General features: G+C 28.0%; 3 protein-coding genes and 1 long non-coding RNA gene across 5 annotated transcripts; 2 read left to right on the top strand and 2 right to left on the bottom strand.

Moving 5' to 3' along the window:
• Nucleotides 1-1,227: 1,227 nt before the first annotated feature.
• On the bottom strand, nucleotides 1,228-12,987 carry LOC113377596 (reticulon-4-interacting protein 1, mitochondrial-like). Its single transcript, XM_026617969.1, has 9 exons — nucleotides 12,753-12,987; nucleotides 12,602-12,682; nucleotides 12,171-12,327; nucleotides 11,949-12,094; nucleotides 11,638-11,793; nucleotides 11,306-11,498; nucleotides 1,745-1,832; nucleotides 1,466-1,581; nucleotides 1,228-1,394 (listed from the first exon to the last, which is right to left on the bottom strand). The coding sequence occupies exons 1-9, from the start codon at nucleotides 12,798-12,800 to the stop codon at nucleotides 1,228-1,230; spliced, it is 1,152 nt and encodes a 383-aa protein (XP_026473754.1). The 5' UTR covers nucleotides 12,801-12,987.
• Nucleotides 12,988-13,242: 255 nt separating this feature from the next.
• Nucleotides 13,243-14,872, top strand: LOC113363792 (retinoblastoma-binding protein 5 homolog). Its single transcript, XM_026606276.1, has one exon. The coding sequence runs from the start codon at nucleotides 13,404-13,406 to the stop codon at nucleotides 14,832-14,834; it is 1,431 nt and encodes a 476-aa protein (XP_026462061.1). The 5' UTR covers nucleotides 13,243-13,403; the 3' UTR covers nucleotides 14,835-14,872.
• A 2,534-nt stretch (nucleotides 14,873-17,406) lies between these two features.
• LOC113377587 (dihydroxyacetone phosphate acyltransferase-like) lies at nucleotides 17,407-22,866 on the top strand. The gene is made up of 4 exons (XM_026617957.1): nucleotides 17,407-17,712; nucleotides 22,219-22,395; nucleotides 22,461-22,590; nucleotides 22,652-22,866. Exons 1-4 carry the CDS (start codon nucleotides 17,527-17,529, stop codon nucleotides 22,864-22,866), a joined length of 708 nt encoding a protein of 235 aa, XP_026473742.1. The 5' UTR covers nucleotides 17,407-17,526.
• Nucleotides 22,867-23,590: 724 nt separating this feature from the next.
• Nucleotides 23,591-24,998, bottom strand: LOC113363823. Of its 2 annotated transcripts, none has more exons than XR_003365969.1 (6): nucleotides 24,801-24,998; nucleotides 24,495-24,686; nucleotides 24,304-24,416; nucleotides 24,075-24,229; nucleotides 23,854-23,998; nucleotides 23,591-23,772 (listed from the first exon to the last, which is right to left on the bottom strand). It is a non-coding gene; the product is annotated as an uncharacterized LOC113363823 (long non-coding RNA). The 2 variants fall into 2 exon arrangements; XR_003365967.1 differs by having other exon boundaries at nucleotides 23,592-23,772; nucleotides 24,495-24,736; nucleotides 24,801-24,997.

The following is a 24,998-nucleotide window of genomic DNA, read 5'->3' as shown; positions in this document are numbered from 1 at the left end:
TTGAATGCCCTTTGATGTATTATCAAGATATAGAAATAAGAAAGTATCAATAATTTTAGCTAATTACATGCAAATGCAATGTAATTAACTTTCTTTCAGTCATAGTTTCATAAATGAACAGTTATTCGGATTTTGATAAATCTTTCTGAAGTTTGTTAAAGGAATGTGATTATAAAAATATAGTAATATTGTAGAAATAAATGGGAAAAAAATGCAAAAAAAACACATGTCATTGTTTGACATTGAAAATATTTGAGCCATTGTTTGACATTAAAAACAAATCAAAACTATCATCTACCAAAAATTTCAATTTACTTATGAGCCTAGACAATATTAGAAAATGCACAATAAATTCGTAATTATGAATAAAAAAAATGAAACGTCTACATTATCAATGTCGATAAGCAGCTGAAATGTGCCAAAAATTGAAATAATATAAGATATAGAGTATATGTATGGCAGATTGAATAATACACTTATGAACAGGATTTGACAAATTAATATTACAACGGTACAGGACAACATCTGTCGGGTCATCTAGTATTATATAAAATAATACCATGTTATAACTTTTCAAAACGTGAATAAAATCTTTATTAAAAACACACAATATACATACACATTAAAAATTTGTTCTATATACACTCCAATATTATGAAACAATTGTTTGATTAATTTTTGGCTAAATGTCGCTTTGCATCACACATGTTTATTCATTGGCAACTAAATTCGCTTATTGATACAAAACAGGCACTCTTGGCAATAAGACGGTTTGTGTCTAATATTCAAGTCTCTTGAAAACTAATTATTGTGTTACCTATCGAGTCTGCACTGCAACAATGGGCCATTGCAACTTCTGAATCAGATGGTGTGAAAACCTGAAATTAATTTGATATATAAACAAAACTGGTGAAAATTCATTATGTAAAATTTAATATATCTTACCCTGTCTACTACTGTACGTATTTGATAGCTATCAACATATAATGCTAATTTGTCTAGTATTACGTTTGCTGGTAACGTTTGTCTTCCAAAAATATGCTGAAACATAAAATCATTTTTAAAATTTCAAATTACATGATGTTTCGTATAATATCTACCACATACCTCAATAATTCGTTTAGCATAAAAACCAAAAGAATATATTGTCCTCAATATTAAACCCAAGCTATCGCTCAACAATTCCGGCTCAATAGTATAATAATACATCTTCCTTATTTATGAAATTCAACCACTCGTATGCTTCATATTTGATTCCACCGTTAAAAATATTGTATCAAATGGATCATTCAGTTGTAATTCCTTTAACAATAAATCAGTGCTATTTTGAAGTTCATCTTCTGCCATACTGCTATCTACATTTTCAGGAATCAATGTTATGACATCATGAGCTCCTGAGAATAGAAAGATTTGTTTAAATAATAATTTATATTTAATTTTTGGTATAAATATTTATACCTAAGGCCTTTGGCAACTTTTATACCAATCGGTGCACAAGATACTGTAATGTGAGCTCCCCACGATTGTAGTAATTGTCCAAGGATGCATCCAACTGGGGAGTTTCCACCCAATATGAATATTCTAAATGAAATAAAATTATATTAAAATAATAATGAACAAAATACAATGTCAATTTTAATTAGATATGAAAAAATCTCTGTTAGTACAATTAAAGTATATAAAATATACGAAAAGAATATTAAGGTATGTAAAAAATTTAGAAAAAGTTATTATTATTGCTAACCTTTTATTTTTAGCAGTGGCTTCATTTAAATTAGCACCTTCAAGTGCTTTCATCGCAATAAAACCACCATAAGGAAGACTTGCAGCAGCTGTAATAATTTAAACATAAGTTTATTAGTAATTTAAAATTAATTAAAAAAAAAACATTATAAGTAAATAGTCCTAGCTAAAAATTCATCAGTTTTTTGTGCCTCAAATAGTGTGCATAAAAAAATAAGTTTAATAAACTTGTTTGTTAAATGGCAAAGAGAGTGTATTTATTTTGAATCGTTTGCAAGAATTTTTGAGAAAGTTAAAGAAAAATAATTATGATGAGTAAATATTTGTTTTAATTCTATTATTAACTTCCTGTAGATAGAACAATTTTATCGGCAGCGAAAGTTTTTCATAATCTAATCAAATTTAATCAATTATCCACTTTGGCAAGATAAGACAAATTTGCAGTAAACAACAGGTAATCGCAGATCGAATTCTATAGAAATAATCAGTTCAAGTTTTACTGTCGGTTATTATGGAGCAAGTGAAAATGGATCATGACTCAAAATCAAGTGAAAATTTCTTTAGTGACAGCGATGAAGAACGTGATAAAAAATTCGAACTATTCTCAGCCATAAGAATCGGAAATTTAGAAGTGGTACAGAATTTACTGACCGCTGGTGTAAAAACCAACATAGTTGACAAAAATAATAAAGACAATACGCCTTTGCACTACGCCACAGAAAAAAATAAAAAAGATTTGGTGGAGGAACTTTTGCATCCAAAATGGAAAACAGATATCACACCAGGAATACAAGGGGCGATACTCCATTGCACATCGCAGTTTCGAAAGGATTTGAAGACATTGTGCAAATATTGTTAAAACACAATGCAAAAGTTGATGTTTCCAATAACAGCGGTAAAACACCTCGAGATATTGCCAAAATGATTAATAATGAAAAAGTTGCGCAAATGTTGTGCCCAGTATTAGCTACAAGTGAAAATCAATCAGAACATATGGTAGGAATTGACGAAGAAGCAAGCACTTCATTCACAAAGGAACCAAGTAGGTGAACTTCTATATTTAACTCACTTGCATCATAAAGATGCCTAGAAAACTAGTGAGTTTTAAAATTCTGGAAAATCAATTTTTTTTCAGAGTTTAAAAAAAAAATTGAACCTTTTCTAAAAATTTTATTTTTTGGTCCGGAAATTTCAGCAATTTGCCTTAAGGCACGATGCCATGCTTCACTAGTTTACTTATTTTATTGGATCTCCAAAACTGCTAGACCTGTTTTCCCAGAAATTATCAGTTTAAAAAATGCCATTTGGCGGTCAAAAATGTTCATTGGATATATGCACATCAAATTATCAGATATTTCATAGAGAAACGCATTTTGTGTCATTTTTTTTGGGTTCCGTACCAAGATTTTTAATTTTGAAGTTTACTTATATGGCTCAAACAAATGTCATCGACATTTTCGACAGTACGAAATAACAAACCAATTTGAATAATTTAAAAAACATTCGATTCGTATCGATAAGGAGACGTGCTGATTAGTTTTAGGCAGGTCTAGCTGTTTCGAAGATACGGGGCAAAAAGAGCCAAAAATGGTTAATTTGAGAGAACGGATCATCCGATTAAATTAATTCAAAAAACATTTTACTTGAGTGGACGGTGTGCAAAAAATGCCTTTACAAAAAATTTCGTAATTAAAAAAAAAATTGAAAAAATTCGAAATTTCAAAAAATTCAAATTTTCGGCATTTTTCATCATTTTCAAAAAAGACCTAATTTTGAAGAATTTCAAAGTTAATTATTCAAAGCGGTTTATCCGTGTTCACAAAATCGTCGACGAAAAATTGTATCCGCACATGCATACAGACACACACATACACATACATACTCTTTACACATTGCATATACATACTACATTTAACTTGATCTTTTTTAGGAGGACAAACTCGTGGAACCCAAATAAAAAGTCTCCCTGCAATTCAAGAATATAAATATCCCAAAAGACCAGGAACATCAGGAATAGGAGGCCAACATTATGAAACAAAGTTGATAATGCTGATATTGGTAAGAGCCTTAAACAGGACGGAACTCGATTCTTTTGCTTTAGGTACAAATGTCGAAGGTTTAGGTGCTTTTGACGACATAGTTCTGAGGTGCAAGTCGAAAGATGAACAAAAATTAAAATACTTTTTCATACAAGCCAAACACAAAGATGACCCTGCCAAGAATAAAGTTACAGTAGGAAAACTACAGAAAAATGATGGAGATTTTGGTCTACCGAAGTATTACGATAGTTATTTATCTATTAAATATAAATTCAATCCGGACTGTAAAGATCCTGTATTCGCCGAATACTTTCAAGATTTAGATTGCAGCTTCATTATTTATACTCCTTCTAAGGAAGCAATTTAATCAGAACAAAAGTGGAAATATTTATACAAACAATGATGACTTGCTTCACACAAATGCCAAAGGAAAAACTCTACCATTGGAATCCGTTGAAGTGGATGGTCTTGTCCAAACCATAAAGGAAATGCGTGTTAAACAATTGGCTGAAAAAATGTATGAATTTATTTTTTCTAACCCAGATAATTACAAAAACATACTCTCGGATGACCTGATGAAAACCTACCACGTATTTTTGGCGCAGAATATCATACTTGTTTCTGATGACGAATCCAAAGAATATTGCACTGGAAAATTTAGACCCGATGATAATAATAATTTGTTATCTATTTTTAACAAAATAATTGAGGAAAATAGATTAAAAGAAAACAAAAATGCTGCATTATCATTCAAATTACCGATTGGTTTTGGAAATCTTGATTTAAAAATAAGAGGAAACGAAAAGAAGCAAAATAAAAGATTAGATCATTTGTCATCAAAGTTAATTGAATTGTTAAAAAATTTGAAAGATGGGGATAATATTATTAAAATTGATGACAAAATAGTTGGTGTTGAAAAACTTCTCACAAAAGGTGAATTGGATATCAACGGCGGTATCGGTGGTTTAGTTGGAAATCTTCTCATTTTGGATGACTCGACCGGATTGCTCAAATTCAATACTGACGAAAACTCATTACCAATGTGTTCCAAGAATCTTTTCAAGAAATTACAAGCCGGCTTAACACATGAGAATTTAAATCAAGTACGATTTGAAATTGATATCAAGGATTTTCCTATGTTGTCCTTAATCGATAACAAGCTGTTCAGACAATTTTTAAATCAAACATATTTATATACTGATCAAGCAAATGAAGATGGCGTGGAAAAAATAATTAAGCATGGAATCAATAAATATTATCAAAAAAAACAATCGTTTTTCGATTCCAGTTTTGAAATCGATACCGTTTTTGAACACGTTCACAATAAGATACAGGAGTGGTGGAAATGCCAAGATCAAACTTCGTATTTAACAGAAAATTGTAATTATTTCGATAATGTGTACAAAGAGATTCAAGATAAAACCAATTTTAAACAGTTTGAGAATTATGTATATTAAGAGTATCGAACGTTTTGGCGTCGAATTTCAATGCGATTCGATTACAAAACTGGGATTGTCAGAATTTGAAGATCAACTTGAGAAACGAGTGTTAAATATTGTCACAAAGCAAAAGTTATTAACATGCATTAAATTAGTACAAAAGTATAGATCGTGTGAAAATGTCGAATTTATTGACCTCCAGTATATCTATTCACAATCGCGCGATTATGTTGAAACAATTTTGGAAGCATTAAGCCAAAAAACGCAATGGCAAATTTTGATAATCATTTCGGACGTCACCGAAGAAAATGTAAGTGAACTCTACTCAAATTTTGTAAAATTACTAAACTCTGATAATAAGAAAAAACTAATTATAACCTCTCAAAAGAATGACACTCTGGCTGAAAAATTCAAAGATTATTTTTATAAAATTGGTAGTTTTTGGGAGCAAATAGATGATCATATTAATTTGAGTAATCTGGATGAAAATTCACAAAATATAATTTTATCAAAAAAGATCATATTTCAAGGAGAAGAAACTTGTTTGAATACCGTAATAGATGATTCTTCCAAAAGTCTTATACAAGGTGAAGATTTGTCCACGCTTGTCAATGATAATACTTTAGAAATTGGAAAAACATTAGTAGATGCAAAATACACGGAATTTTATATAGACCGAACATTAGTTGGCCGAGAACAATTCATTGACAAATTCAAGAATGAACATCAGTGGGTTAATAGTCGTGATCAATCAGCCGCAGTCAAACAATTTCGATGCACTTGACGGAGTGTCAGAGTACCAGTAAAACTTTTAAAAAAAAACAGATTCATCAGCGAAAGTATTTATCAATTCCGCCGATCCAGGTATGGGCAAATCAACGACATTGACACATTTAGCAGTGCAGACTAAACAACATGATCCATCCTATGATTTTACGAATTAATTTAATAAATCATGCAACCGAATTACAGCAGGAAGTAGAAAATCAAAGCGAATTCAAAGAATTAGATGTTATTAGGTTCCTATATAAAGCTGCACGTTTCAAACTTTTTCAAAAAAAGGAAAAAGAGAAAGAAGAACGAAATTCGATTATCGAATATATACTAAACAATTTAATTGTAGAAAACGGAAACTTATTTTTGAAAGCATCTGAAAATGAAATTAATGAGTCGGATTTGTTAGAAATAAATCTATTTAATCATTGCTACAACAACGAAAAAATGATTTTACTATTTGACGGATTCGATGAGATTAGTCCACACTACAAAGATAAAGTTCTGGAGATGTTTTTTATTTTGAAAATGAGCAAAATAAAGAATCTTTGGATAACCACCCGTCCTTACAACATAATCAAAATCGAGTTGGAAAACAAACTTGAAGTTTCTTCGCACTCACTAGAGCCACTATCTCGCGAACAACAGGTCGAATTGTTACAAAAATTCTGGAAAAAAAGTTGCAAAATTAAGGAATGGAACGATGAGCGATCAGAAAATGTAATTTCTAAAATGTTACAAGTGATAGATAAAATCACTAATAGTTCTGATTCGATGATGAGCATTCCACTGCAAGCACTCATGGTGGCAAATATTTTACAAAATGATTTCGAAAATTATTACACATTGGGTAACAACAATGAATTCAAATGGAGCGGTCTGGATTTAGTTATGTTATATAAAAAGTTTGTTGAAATAAAATATTTTGAGATTGAAAGCAAAGAAAAGCGTAATATTGACATGGCCGATCCATATCATAAGCTCAAAGAAGACAAAAACTACCGATTGGTTCTAGAAAATCATGAATTATTAGCGTTATTTTCATTACTTGAAAAAGCCGAGCTTGTAAAAATATTAGATCAAAAAGAATTAGAAAACGTTCAAGTTTTAATGGAAGAAAATGAGCATGCTATTGAAAAATTGGGAATTATTGTTGGCAATGTTGGCGGAAAGCCAAAATTTATCCACCGAACCTACGCTGAATATTTCGTCGCCTGTTACTTTTGGAATAAATTCAAATCCATTAGTATTGATGACTTCGAGAAATGTTTTGTAGTAGATATTGTATACGGTGTCATTAATAAATATCATGATATACAAGTGATGAAATTTTTACAATTACAAGCAAGGCATAACGAAAATTATATTACCACTTTCGACAAAGGGATTAAAATTCAAATGCTATTAAAAAATATTGCCGAATCCTATGACAGGATTTACGATTTAATATTTGAATTTGTTTCTGATTTAATGGCTGCTGAAAAAGATGCACTTGAAATTGTAAATATGATTCCTGATCAAAATCATGAATACGAAATATTACGTGCTAGTATAAAAATTGGGCATCAAGAACTTTCTTATGCCTTAGTGGATAAACTGGACGCAGAATTCTTAACAAAAGATGTCACAAGAAGGAAATTTACTAAAAGCCCCTTGTTTTTAGCAATTGATAATGAGCACCAGAATATCGCACAATATATAATTCATAAAATGTTGCTTGATGAAAATTGGAGACAAACAAGGTTTAATACAATCAAGGAAAATATAATTGAAAACAATTTAATGAACTATCTAGAATTTGGATTGAAGATGAATTTGATTGACGGTAAACCTTTCTGGAATGATTATCATGAAAGTCGTTTACCGATAATTGAAATAGTTAAGAAACCTGTGCCACCTGATACAGCCTGTCTGCTGATAGGACAGACTGATATCGAAGATTTAATTTCGGCAAAGGATAGTGACAAGCTTTTATCGTACTTGCTCGTGTACAATAAATTAATAACAATGAAGTTCATTGAAAAGGGTTTTGATTTCAATATAAGTTTGAACACACTTTTAATAAACTATTTGAGAGCTCTTGAAAGCAATGACCGTTATTTTTCTAATAATGTCTGGATACCGCAATTTGTTTTCTATAATTACCCTTTTAAAAATAAAGAAAAAGATTATGTTTGCAATTTATATGATAGGGTCGTACTCATTCTTAAAGGTGGTTCGGGATATAACTCTTGTATTGATGGTTTTACAACAGTTCAGAATGCTGAAAAGCTCTATTATAAAACAAGTTTTCTAAGAAAAATATATGAATTCCATAAAAAAGGTATTGAAGAAGGGATCGATCCAATGGATGTGAGATATCAACTGATCGTTAATGTTCTTAGCAAATTAAACTGCCATCAATATAAAATTAAAAATACAAACAACACCAATCCACAAATGATACCTGAAGCAAGTCTGATACATCGTATTCATGATCTAGTTATGGAAGGAGGAATAGAACTGGAAGGTGCATTCATACAAGTGTTAAAAGAACATTTGAGATTTGGAAATCAAATGGAAGAACTACTCAAAACCAAAGGGTTGTGTGATCATGACAAATTGTTGGATGTGCTAAATATAGAAGGAATAAACATAGATGTTGAACTCCAAGAATATATACTTGGAATTTTTGAACACAATCGTGACAATTTAATATACCTTTGGTCAATATTTATCCAAATAGCTGAAAATAAAATTGAAGCTCCATTTTTAGAATCATTGTTTGTATTTTTCCACAACTGTTCACAAATTTACAAGTTATTGAAACAGCTTAACGAATACTTTGTTAAGCTAATAGACGCAATTTCAAATACAAAACACCAGGATGTGAAAAGCATTTTACAACAAATAGATGTTGATTTTGTGAAGGCAGTTATTAATGGTCACGATGTTGACTACGGTTCTCCATTACATTACGCAGCATTCAAAGGAGACACGGAAATGACTAAAATCCTTCTGAATTTTGGAGCCAATGCTAACCTTGTATTAAAATCTAATCATAAAAATTTAGTTCGTGATTGCACTTTTGCTGCTAACGGCTATACTCCACTACAAGTAGCAGCAGAAAACGACCACTATGAGATTGTTCAGATTTTGATAGACAATGGTGCCAAAGCTAAAGTACCTTGGATAGACTCAATGTTACTTCTAGAGTCATGTAAAAAACCTTATACAAAAACTATTGACATTCTCTTAAAGAATTCCGCAGAAGTTGATGCCGTCGATGGAGAAAAACGTACAGCATTGCATTATGCAGCCCTTAATGGCCACTTAAAAATCGTGCAATTATTAATAGAAAATGGAGCCAATGTTAATGTATATGATAACACGCAAAACACACCATTCGATCTTGCTTTTTTAAATGATCACAATGATATTATGCAATTTTTAAGAGATAATGGTGATCGTTTAAAAGATCTCAAGCCTTTCCTTCGGAAAATTAAAACAGAATTTGTGTCACTTTAATGCAGGAATATTAATTAAGTTAAAGAAAGATAATTATGATGAGTGAATATTTCTTTTAATTCTATTACTAACTTCCCGTAGGCTAAGTTATTGTAATAATCCAAAAATCGAAATTGAAAATTTTTATATTTCTCCACTATTGAGAGGTTTCTGAACATTTTAGCATACCTTATAAAAATGGATATGAGTGTGTGTGTTAGGATGTATGGGTACAATTTTTCATCCACGTTTTAAGGCGCATGGGTCCACTGATTTGAATGGTTCAAAAAACCAAAGCTTTTTTGGCAAAGGCAGGTCCAGCCGTTTCGGAGATACAGACTTAAATGTGCAAAAAATGGCAGTTTTTGAGAAAAATAAGCATCCGATTAAATTATTTCAAAATTATTTTATATCGAATATCGAAAATGATTCAAATTTTCAAAATATTAATTCGGTGCGGAAATTTCCAGAATTTGGCCTTGCCATACAGCACTAGTTTATTTAATTTATTTACCCTTCTTAATACCTTCTAAGCAGATTTCTATGTTTCTAAATCGAACTGAACTAAATGAATGAACTTTTAATACTCTAATTTTCTGACATATTATCTTTAGTTTATAATGTATACACTTTAAAATGTCATTATATTATATTATTGCCTGGGACATTGAATAAATAAATTAATTAATTGAATATAACTTTCTTACTGTATCGCCTTCATTGATTTTCAGAATATCTTCTAAATCACAATCATTAATCCAAGTCTTTTGTGTTAGATTTGGATAAAAAAATTTTTTTTACTAATAGTGGCAATATAACACTAACAGATCACAAGATACTAATCAATAAACTTTTAGAACTATGAGTGGAAATCTTCTCAGCAATCTAAAGGATTTTCTGACCGAACAAACAAATAATGAGGACAAAGATTGTAAATGGCGCAAGTGAAATATGCAAATTAACATGTGTAGTACCACAAGGGTCAGTCACGAGGGCACTTGTTATACCTTGTGAATACGACTAACTTGGAAAAAGCAAAATTAAAGGGGTGATATATACTATACGCAGATGATACCGCGATAGTATATGCAGACAAAGACCAATTTAAGCTGGAGCAAAAATGTGTACACATCACAGAATTTTGCACTAACATTGATACAAAAGTCTTTTGCCTCGGGTCGTGTAGAGATAACATAGCCTCTGGTCTGTGCAATAATACTTAAAAAAAATTTTCACAGTTTTGCAAAACAAAACTCTTATTTTTCTTACTAAAAAATTCATGATTATCGACTGGTTGGTTATATCAAAATTCTGTGATGTGAACACATTTTTAGATATAAAATACTATGTTCAATATCCACTGATGATGACATTAAATTGAATGTCAAAACGTTTGGAATTAAAGATTATTTTATAAATATTTGCCTTTTCTTTGTGTGATGTATCGCCCTCAAGAACTCACTCATATATTTCAACATCAAAATTAACTACTAAATCATATATATATATTATATATATATATATATATATATATATATATATATTGTATGATTCTGAATTTGATGTTGACATATGTATTAACAAAGTCTAATAATCGGGCATAACAATTATTAGACTTTGTTAATATATATATATATATATATATATATATATATATATATATAAATATATATAATAATATATATATATATAAATATATATATATATATATATATATATATATATACATGATATGGATATTTTATATGATCTCTCATACCAGGCACTTTGTGGCCTGCCTGAGATGTATAAAATTTATATTAATATTTAAATAAAATAACAAACCTATATATCCCAATTGTTTCGGTTTCCTGCTAACTTGGTTCTGATGAATTATTGTCAATTCTGATGCCAAACCTGGCAAGTAATAAGGCGTAATTGCCCAAACTTCATCTCCAGGTTCAAATAAATCTGATGATCCTCCAACTGCTTCGACCACACCTGAACAAGCTCTCCCAAGAATCACTGGAAAACTTTCCTAATAATAAAAATTTAATATAAAATATACTGTGCATTGAAATACATATTATTAAAAACATTAAATTGCATAAAAATCAATGTATGAGATGTATTTTTGTATCATGTAATGTATATTACATATTTAACTGCTTTTTTACCTTAGATTTTGAGTACAGACTACGCAAAACTTTAGCATAGCCTTTGGCAATTCGATCATCCAATTTTACAAGACCGGCAGCTTTAACACGGATAAGCAATTCGTCAGACTGCTGGTTCAAAACTGGAACTTGGACCTTTTGACTGGAAGTCACAGCCTGTTATAATTATTATTTCAACTGTTCAGTAGTTGACAGCTTTAATAAAATACTTAAATCAAAGAATAAATAGTAACAAAATAATATATTACAACCTGGTGTACAACCTGTTAAAAATCTATATAAATATAAATATTTATTCCTTATCTACCTACATTTATACCACGATACGATATAGCAACAACCGCTTTCATAAAATTTGGTGTAATAGGAGGACAGGCAAGATACCACCCAAACATAGTTCCACCAGCACCACCGATCACAAGTCCAATTATAAGATAAAATGTGTTATTAATGGCAACTACAACAAATGATTTCATATTAATATTATGGGAAAAATTTATGAACCATGCTAGAATTTGATTATTTTTGCTTACGTTCATTTCTAAAGAAATGTGTTAAATGTCCGTATATGACTGCAGGTTGTATTAGCTCTGTGAAATTACTTCGGGCATTTGCATAATGCTGTTTTAAATTGGATAGGTTGTTTGAGAAAAAATGTTGAGCTTCTGCAACTCTGTCATTACTTGCTAGCTGTAAGAACACATTGATTAATAATCTGGAAAATATTGTAAATAATATTAAAAAATTCTAATCAGATAAACTTCAATTATAATTATAGGAAGTGCAAAATTCTATCTTTGTATTGAAAGAATATTGCATTGTTTAAGTACTAATTTAGTATTAAAAAAACATGAATAAATTATTGTTGTTATTGAATAATTCATAAATTTAAATTTGGCATAATATGAACAAATTAAAATAATGAAATAATAGATGGTCATTTAGTATTTTTCATTTCTGATACCTGTGACATCGTAACACGTAGTTGAGCTAAATATTGTCGTAAAAGTTCAGTACCATTTTGGCTCATAATATTACCCTGTACCTAATTTCAACAAAACTAATTAAATAAATTTAATCATAAAATTATTCCACAAATATTTTATTACCATCACCTGTAAAGCTTCAACACGTTGATGAAGGCGAAAAAGAATTTCATCCATTTTGCATAATAATGAAAATTGCAGACATCATATTAATAATTTGATTATATTACCATTATTAAAATATTTTTATTTGAATTTATATTATACATAATGACATAATATAGCACGAGTTGTTGCGAAACATGAATTTATTTTATATACAATTTGATTTTTGGTCAGGTGATAAAATTAATAACATGACTACGAAAATGGATCGTTTAAAATCAGTTTATAAATATTAAAATTTTCATTTCCAAAAATAATTAATTTACAAATTTCATAAACCTCTGAAGAGGTACAAATGTCATTTCTTATCTTTAGAGTTGCAAGATGAGGCAGTTTTGAGGGCTGCAAGAAGAAGAATTTCTTGAGTTCAGTATTGCCCAATGCTAAAGAAATGTTTCACTACTAATTTATAAAAAAGAGATGTCAGTGTTTTAACAGACGACAGTTACGCGCGGAGAGCAATTACAGTATCAGTTTTAATATAACCATAATAATGTTTTCTTTTTAATTATTTAAATAAACCGCATTTTTAATAATTTGATTCAAATTATATTTTAATAATTGCACAAATTATATTTCTTGTTCAACACTCTACGATTTTATAACAGTTCTAAGATGAATCTCGAGCTTTTGGAATCCTTCGGCCAAAACTATCCAGAAGAATTCGACGGATCTTTAGATTGCATTTCTTTGGCTGTTACTTGCTGTTTTAATAAAAGAGGTACACTATTAGCTGTCGGTTGTAATGATGGAAGAATTGTAATTTGGGACTTTCTTACAAGAGGTATTGCTAAAGTTATAAGTGCTCATGTACATCCGATATGTAGCTTGAGTTGGTCTAGAAGCGGCAGAAAATTGCTATCAGCCTCTACCGACAATAATGTTTGTGTTTGGGATGTTTTATCCGGTGATTGTATCCAGAAATATCGGTTTCCTTGTCCGATAATGAGAGTCCAGTTTCATCCCAGAAATGAAAAGCAATATCTTGTCTGTCCAATGAGACATGCAGCTTTATTAGTCGATGATGAAGGTGAGCATAAAATTTTACCTGTAGATGATGATGGTGACTTAAATATTGTAGCTTCTTTTGATAGAAGAGGCCAGTATGTTTATACAGGAAACTCGAAAGGAAAGATTATAGTAATGAGCTCAACAGATTTTGCTTTTAAAGCTAGTTTCAGAATTACTGTAGGTACTTCAAATGCAACAGCTATTCGTAGTATAGAGTTTGCTAGAAGGGGTGAATGCTTTTTAGTAAATACTGCTGATAGAGTGATCCGAGTTTATGATGCCAAAGAAGTTCTTGCTTGCGGAAACGATGGTGAACCAGAACCTATACAAAAATTGCAGGATTTAGTAAATAAAACCATGTGGAAAAAATGCACATTTTCAGGAGACGGAGAATATATTTGTGCAGGTTCTGCAAGACAACACGCTCTGTACGTCTGGGAAAAATCAACAGGTAGTTTAGTTAAAATCCTTCACGGCACTAAAGGTGAGATGCTGCTTGATGTTGTTTGGCATCCCGTTCGACCGATCATTGCCAGTATCAGTTCAGGAGTTGTATCTGTGTGGGCTCAAAATCAAGTCGAAAACTGGTCAGCATTTGCTCCAGATTTCAAAGAACTAGATGAAAATGTTGAATATGAAGAGCGAGAATCTGAGTTTGATGTGAAAGATGAAGACAAATCCGTAGACTTATCTGGAGAAGATAAACAAGACGAAGACTTTGAAGTAGACGTCACCAAAGTTGATGTAGTTGCCGCTTTCTGCAGCACTGATGAAGGTAGCGATGATGATTCTTTACAATTTTTGCCAATAGCACCAGAGGTGGAAGATCCTGAAGAATGGGAAACAGCTACAAGTCCTCAAGCCGCACAGGCATCTGGACAGCCACCGGAGAAGAAAAGAAACTGCAAATCTTTTGATATCGAATTGAAAGGAGTGGTAGGAGACGAGCAACACCCATTGTTAAGCAATAAGACCAATAAAGATAAACAAACTGCTGCAGGTGGTAAGAAAGGGGTTGGTAGACCGAGGAAGTAATTAATAGTTTTAACTTAGATTTTAAAAATATTAGATATAAGATAGATATAGTTTTAATTTAAATATTTATGATGAAATACATATGATAAGCATTGCTTAAATAGTCATGGCAATATAATTATCAATTGATTGATATGCCATATATATAAAAATATAAGATATACTATTTTTATATGATATATAGAGTATACTCTATTAAAAACTTATTAAGAATTAAGAAATTACTTATGAATTGTTTTATAATACATGTTACGACAATGAATTAAATTTTATTTAATTATATATGTAATAAATGTATTTTATTGTTTTAATTATGTGTTTTATATTTTTAGACTAGTAACTGTCTTAGTCATTTCTCAGGATTTTCTAATTTAATATAAATTTACTATATAATAACAGCTTTAAATCATTCAAGAAGCAGTAAAAAAAAAAAATTATGAATCAGTGAAAAATAAATAAAAAAAAACTCACAACTTGGAGATGAATCTGAATGAAATAAATATAACGTAAAGAAAAAGTCCAAAAATTGGCAGGTACAACATCAAGAAATGTTTGTACTAAGAAGATCAAAGAAATTTGTCATTTTTTCTGAGATCGAAGTAAGTCTGTAGTAAAATTGGAACTATGCGGTTATAGGTCAAAAAGTTAAAACAGGAAAATAACCAATATTTAATTCATAAATTAACAAATAAGGATAAAATAAACCCAATTCTTAAACATTCAAAAAATTACACTAGGTAGGACAAAATACCATCAAAAATTGTTGAAATAAATAATAAATTGTATAGTCCCTTTTTCAAATAAGTTATCATGGATTAATAAGCGTAGCAGATAATTAAACATCTGAATTATATAAAACAGATTCTCAAAAACAAATGATAAAATAATTAAACAAAGATTATTAAATTTCTTCATTCAGATAAGATAAAATTTCAAAAACATAATATAACTTGAAACACAATGGATGCAAATGACTGTAGAACCATAACAATAACAAACACAATCTAAAAAATGTGCAAAAATAATTAAACAAGGATTATTAAATTTTATTCATTGAAAACAAACAATTAGATAACAATCAGCATATGAATTCCTGCTTAATCTGACTGATATTATATTATATCAACACATTCAAAAAAATATCCATCATATAGTAAATATATTTATCTGAAAAAGCTGCAATACCTTAGAAAAAATAGATGTATGTGAGATATAAATTTTCGTCGACGATTTCGAGAGCACGGATCAACTAAATAGAAAAAATGCCATTTTACGGTCAAAAATGATCCTTAGACGATTTTATAAATGAGTACAAATTTTGCTTACATGTTCTAGAAAGGATTCGCCGGATATTCATAATAGCTATTATGGGTTCCGTACCAACATTTATAATATTTATGGTTCAAACAAATTTTCTCAACATTTTTGAGAGTGTGAATCAACCGACTTGAATAGATTTCAAAAATTTCAAAATTTTCAAAAAATTTCAAGAGATACAACAAATTTCAAAATTTTCAAAAAATGACGATTTTTTTTAACTTTCCCTTGGATGTGTTATAATAATTGCAAAAAAATTTAAGGCGAAAATTTTTATATATCTTCACGTTTCAAAAGTTTCTGAACTCTCTGGCATGCCTTAAAAAGAATCTATATGTGTGTGTAGTACGTATACATGCGCGGATACAAATTTTCGTCGACGATTTTGAAAGCACGTGCTTTCCGTACGGATCAACCGATTTGAATGGTTTAAGAAACATTTGATTCGTATTAATAAGAAGACTTGCTGATTAGTTTGTGCCAAAGGCAGGTCCAGCCGTTTTGGAGATACCGAGCAAAAAGTGCCAAAAATTGTAATTCAGTTTTTGAGAGAACGGGGCGTCCGAAGTGAATGATTCAAAAAACATTTTATTCCTATTAACGGAATGAATAATTGATTGAATTTTTGGCAAAACAGCGGTTTTAAGTTAAAAAATGTTAAAAGTTAAAAAATATCATTTGGCGATCAAAATTATTATTATATTATAAATGTTCCATGTATCAAACGACCAGAATGGGTTTCAAAATTTAAAAAAAATCAAAATTTTCAAAAAATATCAATTTTTTCAAAATTTTTGACGAAAATTAATTTAGGATACGGGTAGTTTCTGAAATTTGCTTTAAAGCACGATGCGATGCACAACTAGATTTTTAAAAAAAAATCCAAAAAAAAATCAAAAATTTTTGAAAATCATCCGACCATATTTTTTAATCGTTTACTACTACATTATAAACCGACTTTCCAAATATTTGGTGAACAATAGCGATGCCATTTCAGTTTCTACGTACAAAAGAATAATTTTATTCACAAAATTTAATAATTTGTATAAGAATTCGGTATTTAGAAAGTTCAAATAATAATTCTCCATCTCCATTGCTCCTAACTTTCCCTCTGCAGGCAACTTCACACAAAGTGAAAGCTTTTAGTAATGGCGTCATGGCGTTCATCTCGCATGACATTTGACGTTATTTACATTTACTTGCAACTGTTAATAACAATAAGTGCGCAGTTTAATCTACAAAATAAATCTAAAAAAATACTACAAATATAACGGACAGTGTTTAGTTTATTCAACTGATTATTATTATTATGTTATCTATGCACGATGCAATGTTAAAAGTTATTGATAATATTTATTAATGAATAGTGGTAAACATGTCGGAAGAAAGGACAGATTACGTTAATATTTTAGCAGAGAAAAAATTACAAAATGACGATGCTTTCTTTATGTCGTATCCTTATAGGCCGACAATTGCGTATAAACAGACTAAATATTATAATCCGGAGGAGCTGAAAGTTTTGGTTTTACATAGTTCGGAAATTTCTAATGCTATCGAACAGGTTAGTTTGAAATAATCAATAAATAATATTAAATTTTAAATAATTATATACACATATATAGGTAAAAAAATCTACAAAATTGCAATGAAATATCTATTATAGTTTCACTTAAAAATTAAGGACTTTTATAATAATTTGTTTTGAATTTTTTAATAATTTTATGCTTGTCCTTACAAAGTTATAGCTATATTCCTAATTTAAACACTGCAAGAGGTAAAAATATAAAATATTTAAAAAAAAATCCTAGGACATTATTCAGATTTCACTTCATATGTATAATAATATTTTATATATACTTATAAGCATCAAATTATTATAAAAATCCTTCCTGGTTTCCTTAAACTGGAACTTCAGAATTTATAAAATCTAGGACAAATTTCTCTAATAATAATTACCATTTTTATACTAATTTGATATTTATTTTTACCAATAATTTTATATTTATTGAACTAATTTATGCAGGTAAAACTTCTTTAAACTGCAAAAATGTTTTAGATTTTTTATATTTTATGGTTAAAAAGTATTAAATTTAATCTTTATATCTAAATTTTATGGCGAATATCCTTTATAATAATTTCTATTTGATTTTTTATATTAATTAGATGAATATCCTAATCCACAAACTAGAATAATGTATTAGTTTTTTTTATATATTTTAAATATTTAATTGTTAAAGCATCAAAATTAAAATACATAGCTAAATTCTATGGCAAATATCTTTTATAATAATTTCCATTTAAATTTTTATGATAATTGGATTATCCATATTTGTTATTCTTACAAGTACTAATTTATGAAAGTAAAACTCTTGCAAGTCTTATGATAAATTATAACAGGTTTTAAGGTTTTTTTATTTAAATTTTCTATTAATTGCTTAAGGTTTTTTTTCTATTTTTTCTATATATTTCTTATATATTTGATTAAAGTATTAAAATTAAACTATATTGCTAAATTCTATGGCAAATATCCTTTATATTAAATTCCATTTCGATTTTTATAATAAATTGATGTTTACCCCTTACTGATATTAATTTGTGAAAGTAGAACTTTTTCAAGTCTTATGATAAACTATAACAATTCTTAAGTTTTTTTCTATTTAATTATTTTTTCTATTAATTTCCTATTGATTATTTAAGGTTTTTTCTATTTTTTTATATATTTAATTAAAGTATTAAAATTAAATTATATGGCTAAATTCTATAGCAAATATTCTTGATAATAATTTCCCTTTAAATTTTTATAACAATTGGATTATTTTTATTGGTTATCCTTACAAATACTAATTTATGAAAGTAAAACTTTTAAAGTCTTATGATTCTTTCTATTATAAGTTTTTTCTATTTAAATTTTCTATTAATTGCTTAAGATTTCTTAATTTTTTCTATTCAGTTCTTGTATATTTAATTAAAGTATTAAATATCTTTTATATTAAATTATATTTCCATTTTTAAAAAAATCTGATGTTTATGCTTATAAATATTAATTTATGAAAGTAAAACTTTTTCAAATCTTATGGTAAACTATAACAATTCTTAAGATTTTTTTCTAATTAAATTTTCTATTAATTTCCTATTAATTGCTTAAGTTTTTTTTCTCTTTTTTCTATTCATTTCTTATATATTTAATTAAAGTATTTAAATTAAACTATAGCTAAATTCCATAGCAAATATCCTTTATAATATAATTTTTATCTAATTTATGAAAGTAAATCTTTTTGAAGTATTTTCAATCAACTATAACAATTCTTAAGGTTTTCTCATAAAAATATATATATATAATTGTTGAAATATTAAAATTAAAGTAAATAGCTACATTTTAGGGAAAATATCCTTTATAATAATTACCAATTCCGTTTTTATAATAATTAGTAAAAAGTAAAACTTTTTTAAATGTTGTGAAAACTTCAACAAAACTATATTTTTATATTTATTTTATAATTATTAAAAATTATTAATTTTTTTAAATATTTTTTGGAAGTATTATGATAAATTACAAACAATGTTCTAGATTTTGTTATGTACTTTTATAATTAATTGTTCTAAAGTATTGAAATTAAACTACATAGCTAAATTCTAGGTCAAATATCCTTTTAATAATTTCCATTTTTATAATCATTTTATGTTTGTTATTATAATACTAATTTATGAAAGCATTTTTTTCAAGTATTGTAAAAAATAAAACAAAGTTTTAGGTTTCTTACATATTTGCATATTTAATTGTTAAAGTATTAAAATGCAACTGCACATAAACTTTAGTGAAAATTACCTTGAAGTATTTTTCTATTAATGTAATCAATTATTAAAATTTATTTTATGATAATGAAATTATTTATATACACAAATCATTATCCATGCAGATAATAGAAATAGAAATAAAACTAATTCATATTTCCAAAAAATAAAAAATAAAATATCAAAAAGTCTAAATTTTGTTTCTAAAACAGTATTTTTAATAAATAACCAAATTTGACTCTTTTTTGTTGGATAAAAACTACAAAAATAATATAATAAATATTATTTTTTTCATTTTAATGGAAGTTTGCTTTTGTTAAATATTTATTATATTTATCACCCTGATTATAATATTTAAATTCTATTGCAAAAATAGTTAAATATTCAATGCAAATGTTATTGCGCTAAATAAAATATGTCATTGAAAATAAAGTATGTAAATAATACATAATAATAATATAATGGACAGAACAAAGTTTACTTTAGCAAAACTGGTTCTACGATACGACAAATGATAAAAAATTGTTTAAGAAATTTACAAGAATAAGTTTATTGTTTTAACTTTGTAATATATAAATATATTTTTATTATATGAATAATTTTTCTATTCATTTCTATTACACTATGAGTGAAATATATTTAAATTCAATTTTAAGCCAAAATAAATTAAAAATATATTAAAATTTAATTTACAAGCACAAATTGGATGAAACTTATATTTAAATTTAATTTCAACCCCAAAATAGATTAAAAATATTCTTAAATTTAATTTCAACCCCAAAATAGATTAAAATATATTTAAATTTAATATACAAGCTCCAAACAGATTGAAAATATATTTAAATTTAAATTACAAGCCCAAAATTGATTAAAAATATATTTAAATTAATTACAAGTCTAAAGTTGAATGGAAATATAATGATACTAAATTCCAACCCCAAAATTGATTAAAAATATATTTAAATTTAACTTATAAGCTCAAATTTTATAAAAAAATATATTTATATTTAATTCCAAACCCAAAATTTAATGAAAATATATTTAAATTTAATTCCAAGCCCAAAATTTATTAAAAATATATTTAAATTTAATTTACAAGCTCAATTTATATGAAAATATATTTAAATTTAATTCCAAGCCAAAAATGTATCAAAAATATATTTAAATTCAGTTCCAACCCCAAATTTGATGAAAAATATATTTAAATTTAATTCCAAGTCTAAATTTATTAAAAATAAATTAAAATTTAACTTACAAGCTCAAATTGTATAAAAATATATATTCAAATTTAATTTACAAGCTCAAATTTGATGAAAATATATTTAAATTCAATTTTAAGCCAAAAATGTATCAAAAATATATTTAAATTAATCAAAAATATATTGGTTCCAACCCCAAATTTGATGAAAAATACATTTAAATTTAATTCCAAGTCTAAATTTATTAAAAATAAATTAAAATTTAACTTAAAAGCTCAAATTGTATGAAAATATATATTCAAATTTAATTTACAAGCTCAAATTTGATGAAAATATATTTAAATTCAATTTTAAGCTCAAACTTGATAACAAATATTTTTAATTTCAATTTAATTTCATTTTAATTTAATTTCAACCCCAAAATTGATTAAAATAATATTTAAATTTAATTTACAAGCTCAAATTGGATGAAAAATATATTTATATTTAATTTACAATAAAGTAGGTATATTAAACTATAATAATAATATTTTTTTAATCAAACAAATTAGCTACTTTGTGTAAGAATTAAAATTTGAGAAATACTTCTAGTAAAAATTTATTTCAAGCTTTCAGATAGAAAATAACTATTTCATATATAGCCCTTATTGTTTATTTATTTATAAGATTACACATATTTATTTTTAATACGTTTGACTTTATCAAGAAAAATGTTTTCTTATTGATAAGAAGTAATATTTTTAACTTAATGATATCCAAAACAAATAGAAATAGTCAGAAAAAATAATATATGAAAAATTTACATCCAAAGTTATCCTTGCAAATAAAAAATACCTATTTGTACTCATTTTTGTTAATAACTTATTCAATTAAAAAATAAACACATTTTCATCATATTATAATAATTAATTTGTTAAATGATTCAGACACTAAATATTGAACAATTAATTAATTGTTATTGGATAACATAATTAAATTTAAATATATGAATTAATTGAATTTTGGTATTACAACAATTATTGTCTTCATGGCAAATATCATGCATAACTTTTTTAAAATTATTATTTATTATTAAGATACACAATGAAGAAAAGAAACCAATATCGACTATTAAATTGGAGGCATGTGCAATCCTGGAAGAGATGGCCCTCGACAGAAGACTTGTGGTGATACGAGTATTAGGAGTAATTTTAAGCAAATTATTTAAACAATGTTGCACAGGACTTCTGGTGGACAGATCTAGTATACAAACGGTAAGAAAAATAAATCTTTTAAATAAATTATACTTGCAAATAATACTGATAATACTGTTTTGCAGATTAAAAACAACATGGGAAGTTGTCCTGTATTATTTTTACCCTCGCACAGAAGTTATGCAGATTTTATTCTGATGTCTTTCGTTACTTTCTGTGAAGGGCTGCAGGTACCGGCTGTGGCTGCAGGAATGGGTAATAATAATAAAAATAAATTTCAAAAATATTATTTTGTTTAATATATTTTTTTTTCCAGATTTTCATGGCATGCGTGGTATGGGTACAGTCCTACGCCAAACAGGAGCTTTTTTCATGAGGAGAACCCTTTCAGGGGCTGATCCTTTATACAAGGCTTTATTTAGGAGATACGTACACGCCCTGGTTCAGGAGCATCATACGCCTTTGGAATTTTTTATTGAAGGCACCAGAAGTCGAACAGCCAAGGCTTTGTATCCTAAAACTGGTGAGTGAAAAAAGCATTGTATTAATTAGGGAATGCAATACCGGTATACCGAATTACCGGTAAAGCGCCCGATTTTTTGGTGGTATTTTTACCGGTATTTACCCCAAAATTGCCGGTATTTTCGGTATTTTTACATAAGCGCTACCTATTTGATACATAATACACTAAAGTTTAAATTTCTCCCCAGTAAACATGCGATATGGCCACAACATCGTGGCAATATTTTATTTAGGTCGTGTGACATGCGGTTCCCATATTCATTTTCCTCGATATTTAATGGATACGGCCGCAAATTTATGTTACTATCGAACAACTATCGAGGTTCGGTCTCTGGCGCACGCGGCGTTCGTGATACATGAAAATCGACGTTGACCCACATATGTTTGTTTATTATGATAAGACCGTCTGACGTAAGGCGTTAACCCCAGTCATGACGTCATTGGCGAATGAAAACGATTCGGTCATGACGTCATACAAAATGGCGACTCAGTTATGACGTAATAGCACCTGAAAGTGATGACGTAATGCAATTAATATTCTTTTCTGTACGAATAAGCATTTATTTACGTGAATAATAAGAAATTTTACAATATTTAAATATTACAAATTAGAATTGTAGTTTAGAAATTATAAAATTTTAACATGAACTATACTAGAAAACTATTTACAAATTATTCAATCTTAACATATTAATAACAGTATATTTAATGAAAATTGTTGTATATCTAATGAACGTAATTCTATTTTTGGGGCGTGAAGTGTGAAGTGTTGCATAAGTATTCCATCGCCACTTCCTTATACATCAAACAGCCTGCCTATTTTTCATTATTTCATTCTATCGCCAGTTCATTGCATCAAATGCCAGGATACAGATTATGCACATATGACATACTGCCCCAAATTTTGGAAGTTTTCTAAAACAAATTCAAACATAATGTGATTTACTGTATATAATATAATATATATATACAGCTACCATATGTGTAGCTACCTACATGTTCAGTGTACAAATCTCCATCATCTTAAAGTCGCTTTTACACATACATTTTTAACACTGACTGATTTCATTCTATCGCCAGTTCAATACATCAAATGCGAGGATACAGGATATTCATATATGATGTACTTCTTGGAAGTTTTCTAAAACAATTTGAAACATAATGTGTTTTATTGAATCTAATAATATATATACCACTCCATATGTGTAGCAACTTACATATTCAGGAGACAAATCTAAATCGTCTTCGAGTCGCTTTTGCACATACATTTTTTTAACCTGATTGAATTCATTCTATCTTCAGTTCATTATACATCAATACATCAATCAAGTTCATGCATATATGACATACTGTTCCCAATTTTAGAGGTTTTCTAAAACAATTATAAATATAATGTATTTGTTACCAAATAATATATATACAGCAACTATATATGAATCAACTTACATATTAAGAAGATAAATCTCCATTATCTTCAAGTTGCTCCTAAACATACATTATTTGAGCCTGTCTAAAGATCTGTATATTGTTCATCGTTTCATTCCAATTTTGTACGACTTCTGAAATAAATATGAACATGGCATACGTGTTTGCTGTTTATATATATTTGTATAGCTATTATATTTGTAGTGACTTACATATTCAAACAATCATTCTCGATCCGCTTCTCAACCGACTAATTTAAGAGATTTAAGAAGTGAGGTTATGTCGAACACATGGATATGTTAATGTCTTAATTTAGTAAAATAATTATTTTAACCTTGCTAAACGATCCTTATTATTGTCCTCAGATTTTGTAAGATATGCTATTTGGTTACCTCCTTTGTCATCTAAAGAAATCGACATAAAATAACGTTTCTTCATCCCAGGATATAATGCACTAAATGGAATTCAAAATCGTGAAGTAATTACATATCTATATAAATAATATATGATATACTTACGGTGTCATTTTTCTACACTTTTCTACAATTATCATAAACAAGTTGCTTAACTAAACGAATGTAATTATTATACTAAAGAAAATATAACTTGATGCATGATAAATTCGTGACATTTTGCGCCATTTTGTACGCGGTTAGCTTTCGTCAAAGAAACAGTCGGTTCCACCAGTGGCCACGGCGCGCTGATGTAAAGCTTTC

This window comes from Ctenocephalides felis, unplaced genomic scaffold, assembly GCF_003426905.1.
Source record: "Ctenocephalides felis isolate EL2017-DRISC unplaced genomic scaffold, ASM342690v1 CF-g0.4_SCAFFOLD_00845, whole genome shotgun sequence".
Classification (NCBI taxonomy): Eukaryota; Metazoa; Arthropoda; class Insecta; order Siphonaptera; family Pulicidae; genus Ctenocephalides; species Ctenocephalides felis.
The sequence above is the reverse complement of the archived record's forward strand: the minus strand, read 5'-3'. Positions and strand labels throughout refer to the sequence as shown.

Bases quoted from the DNA above. Each gene is read 5' to 3' on its own strand.
- LOC113377596 (XM_026617969.1), bottom strand. From the start codon at position 12,800: ATGGATGAAATTCTTTTTCGCCTTCATCAACGTGTTGAAGCTTTACAG. The intron at 12,328-12,601 runs GTATCAGAAATG...GTGTTCTTACAG, and splicing joins TACGTGTTACGATGTCACAG to CTAGCAAGTAATGACAGAGT. The intron at 1,833-11,305 runs GTTTGTTATTTT...AAATTATTACAG, and splicing joins GAAACAATTGGGATATATAG to CTGCTGCAAGTCTTCCTTAT.
- LOC113363792 (XM_026606276.1), top strand. From the start codon at position 13,404: ATGAATCTCGAGCTTTTGGAATCCTTCGGCCAAAACTATCCAGAAGAA.
- LOC113377587 (XM_026617957.1), top strand. From the start codon at position 17,527: ATGTCGGAAGAAAGGACAGATTACGTTAATATTTTAGCAGAGAAAAAA. The intron at 22,396-22,460 runs GTAAGAAAAATA...ACTGTTTTGCAG, and splicing joins ACAGATCTAGTATACAAACG to ATTAAAAACAACATGGGAAG. The intron at 22,591-22,651 runs GTAATAATAATA...TTTTTTTTCCAG, and splicing joins GGCTGTGGCTGCAGGAATGG to ATTTTCATGGCATGCGTGGT.